This window comes from Eutrigla gurnardus (assembly GCF_963514095.1).
Source record: "Eutrigla gurnardus genome assembly, chromosome: 23".
Taxonomy (NCBI): Eukaryota; Metazoa; Chordata; class Actinopteri; order Perciformes; family Triglidae; genus Eutrigla; species Eutrigla gurnardus.
Window position 1 is genome coordinate 12836054 of NC_139934.1, and position 5325 is coordinate 12841378.

Below are 5325 nucleotides of genomic sequence, written 5' to 3' on the forward strand. Positions count from 1 at the left end.
GAGGGGTCACCAATGCAAGGCTGGTTACCGTTGAGCTAGACCAACGGTTCTCAAATTTGTGTTACAAACACGACACCATTTCTACTCTTGGATGCCTCATTTTCAACCTAAATATTTCAGACCTGCTTGATCTTAATGAATACACATATTTCAATTTGATGTTTGCTATCACCTGAAGACACATTAAATAAAAGAATAGAATACAGCATTATTTTGTTGGTGCAAATGTCTCCATCTGCAAATATTTACTCTTTGAAAATCCAGCACAATTTTATGATTTATAGATAAACCATGACCTCGACTCACACCCACACCACCACCAAATGGAGTTTCAAGAACTGAAAAACTGTCACCAAATTAAGTTTGGCTTTATTTAAAAAAAAAAAAATCATATTAATTTGAAATTTTTAATGTATGCTGGAACTTTTACAGCTAGTATGAAAACATACAAACTTCAAACCCACCTATATGCAAAACAAACAAAGGCACCTTCAAGAAAACACAAGCGCCTCATGACTTCTATGACCCGAGTCCTGCCTCATTTATGCTGCGTCGTGTGGACAGTATGAACATCCGTCCCGCACTCAAACTCAAGAGACGAAGGGTTCATTTCTGTTCGTTAAGTGTGCGACCTTACCGGTGGAAAGAAAACCTAATCAAGCTGTTACTTAGTTGAACCGAGCATGTCAGTCGACACTCTTCTATTCTATCACGCAATGGTTTTTTAACTTCATCTCCAGATCAGCAGACAATTCATGTGGGGGAAAAAAAACAAGCATTGATTTGATATCTTTTAGACACATATTCAAATTAGAATTGTAATGAGGCTGGAATGTTTGAGATTTTTTGTCCAAGCATAAATACTAAGTGTGATTCTGTCCTCAGACAGGTCAGTTGCATGAAAAAAGACCTCCCTCTATTTTTCTCTCGTAGGGAGGTCAGATGGGCACGATGACTTGTTTTGTTTCCTGACGTAGCCTATTCTGACAAAACTGGCCAAGTTTCTTTGCTTCAAACTGGTTGATGTAAACACGGCATATTCTTTTTTTGCGACATTTCAAAAACGGCCATCTGGGTTTAGCCATAACAAGACACACCGGAAGACACCAATGATGATCATTTAAAAAAAAAAAAAAAAAAAAGTATATTTATCCACATCACTGATCAGTTCACGTCCCATATGTGTTTGGGAACGAGAAAAGATTCTTCTGCACAACAAGCAACTGATGCAGCACGCATTAACCCTCATTCCATTCAAAAAAGGAAGATACATTTTCATATATTGAAACAATAACACATATTCTAAATGACAAACAGAAGCCAAACAATTTACATTAGCTGAATTTAACAACTTTCTTCATGCGAGGAAGAAACACCGATAAGAAAAAAAAAAGAAAAAAAAAAGACATGGCTAAAAACTGAGCTGAAAACCTGCAGAGCAAATTATTGTTTTATACATCATGAATGTCAAACAGTGCTGTTTGCTAATCATTCTTATTGAAACAGGTTATGTGAATGTGACTGAAAGGACAATTCATCTGCAGGCAACTGGCATCTCAGGTGCCTGGGAGATGCCAACACAACTTCTCAAATTTGTGCACCTCACGCAGACTGATGGAATCACGAAGCTTGAAGAAATGACGGCAAAGGAAAAGTCCTGTGGTTCACAAACAGAGACCAGAGTCACAAACCTGGAAAGAGAGCAAATACCCTTTTCAAAAACAGGGCTCAATCCCCCATTATCCGCAGCACACTGTCAAAGGACTCACTACCTTAAAAAAAAATCCCAATTAAAATGGATTGCGAGATCCGACTCACCAGTATCGTTCTACAGTAAAATGTCCAAATGTTCTAATAAACTGTCACACACTGTTTACTATGTTGCTCACCTTGGCACCGTGGCTTTAGTAAGGCGTATAGTGTGGCGCATATTGATCCTTGGGTCGTGGAGCGGCGTAGGCGTTCCTGGAGCCGGAATCCGGTGACGGCTGTGTTCGCTCGTAGCCTGTCGAGGCGGCCGGTACTCGTCTGATCGGGCTGCGGTCTCGCGCATAGTACGCGGCTGCGGCGGATGAAGATGGAGGCAGTGACCGACGGTCATATGGATCTACGCTGGATGAGAACTTTGAGAGGGAGGAGGGGGGAGGTGGGGGAGGAGGAAGATAGGACATACGACGATCCTCAAAATAGCTTGCGCCATAAGGGTTAGCTCTGTACTTCTCATAATAGTCAACACTGCTATAGAGACGGTCACGGTCATAAGCTGATGACCTCTCAGCGTAGGAGCTAGCTGCTCTGCTGGCGTACCTATCCCCCTGCTCAGCGCTAAGCCGACGAGGGGGAGGCGGCATCCCACCTACGTAACTAGCCCGACTATACGCAGAGCCCCCCATGTAATCAGCTCCTGGAGGTGCCATGTCGTAGCCGCCACTGCCATAACCGGGTGGACCGCGTGGGTGGGCCCGGCCGCTGCGACCTCCGTCACCGTGGCTACCGTTCCGACCGACAGGACAATCTTTCGACCAGTGACCATGTTTTCCGCAGACATAGCAGCCGGTATGTTCTCCCATTCCTGGGGCGGTGCGTAGCCGACTGGTGGACAGCTGTACGCTCATCAGCTTGCCTTGTGAGGAGAGAGAAGACACGCATGAGACCGTGGGGTTCGGACACGAACAAGGCTCTTACCGACTATAAAACACGCTTAATGCAATTGACCGATAATCACTGAGCAAAGACATGAACCGCGCCAGCTACAGGAGATTGGTGCCCGTTCACCAATCACACCGTCTTTGGTTTTACAAGAGACACTGGCAAGCTTAGAAGCGATTGCGGTGGATCTTACTGGTCATGAGAGCTCTACAGGGAATGAACAGAATCCAAATTTGCATCTAAAGACAGCATCAAGCTCTGCCCTGCCAAAGAGTTCACCTTTGTAGGCTGTGTTGTCCAGCTTACTGATGGCATCCATGGCATCCTCCATTCTCTCCATGTGAATGAAGGCGTAGTCCTTCACTATGTCACACTCCACCACCGTGCCAAACTCTTGAAACTTGGCGCGCAGAACATCAGTGGAGGTCCCTTCGCCAAGGTTGCTGACATGCAGTTTGGTGGTGGACTTGGGCCTCCCTTTGCTGATCTCGACATTAATGGGCCAGCCATTCAGCTGGTGCTGGTGGAGGTTCCGGATGGCCTCCTCCGCTTCAGACATGTCGCTCATGTGAACAAATCCATAGTTTTTGACGATGTCACATTCTGTGACTTTTCCGTACTTCTCGAAGAGCATGCGCAGCTCCTCGGGTGCAGTGTTGCTGGCAAGGTTGCCAATGAAGATTTTCACCATAATGAAGTTCTGTGTATCCTAGAAGATTTAGAAAAAAGGTGTCAAATACTGTAAATGCATGACTAAACAACCATATAAAGCATCAAAACAAAACGGCAGTAGCCTGTTGCCCATCTTGCTCACCACATGACATAAAATTAAAGGACATGAATGTGAAGAATTATTTTCTAGAAAAAAGGGTCGACAAACTATTGATTTATTGATGTCTGAACAGACTATAGAAGACGTGTCTCGTACATTTTAGGAGTCTCAGTCTCTTATTTTAACATCCTGATCATTCATACAATAGAAGTATAGGGAGATCAACTTACCCTCAGTATTTGGATCTAGTAGCCCCTGAAAGAAGTGATATGCCAAGTTAGCAGTTAGTCCAGTGTGTCAGATACATATTTATTCAACTTAGATGAATATAAGTATTTGATCAGTGAGCATCGGCAGATATCAAGTATTGAAGGACTGATTGGGATCTAGGCCAAAATAACTTTATCCTGACTAGGTATAACGTTATTTCTATTAATGTTTCACGGTATTATGGACACAAACTCTGCACAGAATGAACTCTAATAATGTGACACTTATTTATACACGCATAAACAAAATAAAGAGGAGATAAATAGCTTGCAAAGCAAGGGAAACGGTTGTATATATCAGGGTCAAATGCGGGTCAAGAGTGTGTACCTGTCGTGCTTCTGCACGGCGGGGTGTAATGTTAGCGTCCGACACACCTAGCAACTGTCAACTAGCTCTGCAAGTCCGCACGTCAACTTACGAGTTTAACATTTCCTCTACAACATTAGTCAGCACTAAAGCAACACTGCACGTCGGTTTGCAGTTCACGTCAACTGTTTTTATGACGTTTGACGTGCATGGGTAAATATGTCTCATACACCTAACGTCAGCGAATACGTCGTACGTGCTAGCTAGCTAAGACTAGCGTAATTAGCGTTAGTCTGCGCGAGCCCAACATTACAGTCTGACCAGCTCGCCCATTGCTTAGACGATAACGTGAGGTGACAGTAGTGATGGTGTTTCGTGCCCAGTGCGTCCGTATTTCAGTGTAATGGCGTTCTGATGTTTGGAAAATGAAGGCGTATGAATCCAGGAAGCTAACATGTTAGCAAGCCAACGCCTTTCTAGCAAACGTACGCCTGCCACTGGGCCCGCGTCCTCTCGGAGAACGTCTACAACAACGCTACGAGGACAGTTAAGCATCACTAACTACCTCAAAAATATCACGCTACTTGTTTTAACCGAACAAGCTCGAACTCACCGATTAAACGGCGTAGGCCTCGACACCAATGAATGAAAAGTGAAATGGCGGCTGCACCCGTGATGCTGCTACCGTTTCCTCTACTCCAACGCTGCGTCATTACCGCCACCTACCGGATGGAAGTATGTACTGCAATGCTACGAGCATAAATACTACATGTACTATACTACTATACATTTTCCTATATCTTTGAACACTGAGTTATCATCACAGTCTGTGGTTTAGGAGGTTGCTCCAATCAATTGCAAAGTGATTGGCTAATAATACTATTAATTTTTATTTATATCTTAATGTATAGATAACAGACATTTTAATGGTAACAGATCAGACTAAACACACACCTGCAGCCATGTACGCAAGAAGAAAGTAATTTTATAAAAGTAGAACTGATTATACCTTGTATTTTGACCTACTGTATACTTTATGTTATATCTTTTGTTGAACAAGTCTAAATATATGCTAAGGTGTAATTAAAATCATATACATCATTCACATCATCATGAGTTGCTTTCTTATTTACCCTGTTCAGAAATAGAAAATACATTTAATTCTGATTTATTTGATATCACATCTACCATAACTTTTTCAAGGAGTGTCAGTATGAGTTCCCCCAGACATAAACTGTTATCACTGTATTCTGACATCTGACTAGACCTCTGTTAAGGCTACAAGTGCATCTTTGTAATGACAATAAAACATCCGCTTCAGCTTCAAA

At 43.0% G+C, this 5325-nt stretch overlaps 1 protein-coding gene across 3 annotated transcripts; it reads right to left on the reverse strand.

Moving 5' to 3' along the window:
* Positions 1 to 393: 393 nt before the first annotated feature.
* On the reverse strand, positions 394 to 4713 carry LOC311009254 (RNA-binding protein 4.1-like). Of its 3 annotated transcripts, none has more exons than XM_084003306.1 (5): positions 4611 to 4713; positions 3652 to 3676; positions 2929 to 3358; positions 1890 to 2623; positions 394 to 1657 (listed from the first exon to the last, which is right to left on the reverse strand). In XM_084003306.1, the coding sequence occupies exons 3-4, from the start codon at positions 3338 to 3340 to the stop codon at positions 1905 to 1907; spliced, it is 1131 nt and encodes a 376-aa protein (XP_083859432.1). In that variant the 5' UTR covers positions 3341 to 3358; positions 3652 to 3676; positions 4611 to 4713; the 3' UTR covers positions 394 to 1657; positions 1890 to 1904. The 3 variants fall into 3 exon arrangements, with proteins under 3 accessions (XP_083859432.1, XP_083859430.1, XP_083859431.1); XM_084003304.1 differs by having other exon boundaries at positions 394 to 1691; XM_084003305.1 differs by having other exon boundaries at positions 394 to 1772.
* Positions 4714 to 5325: the final 612 nt, after the last annotated feature.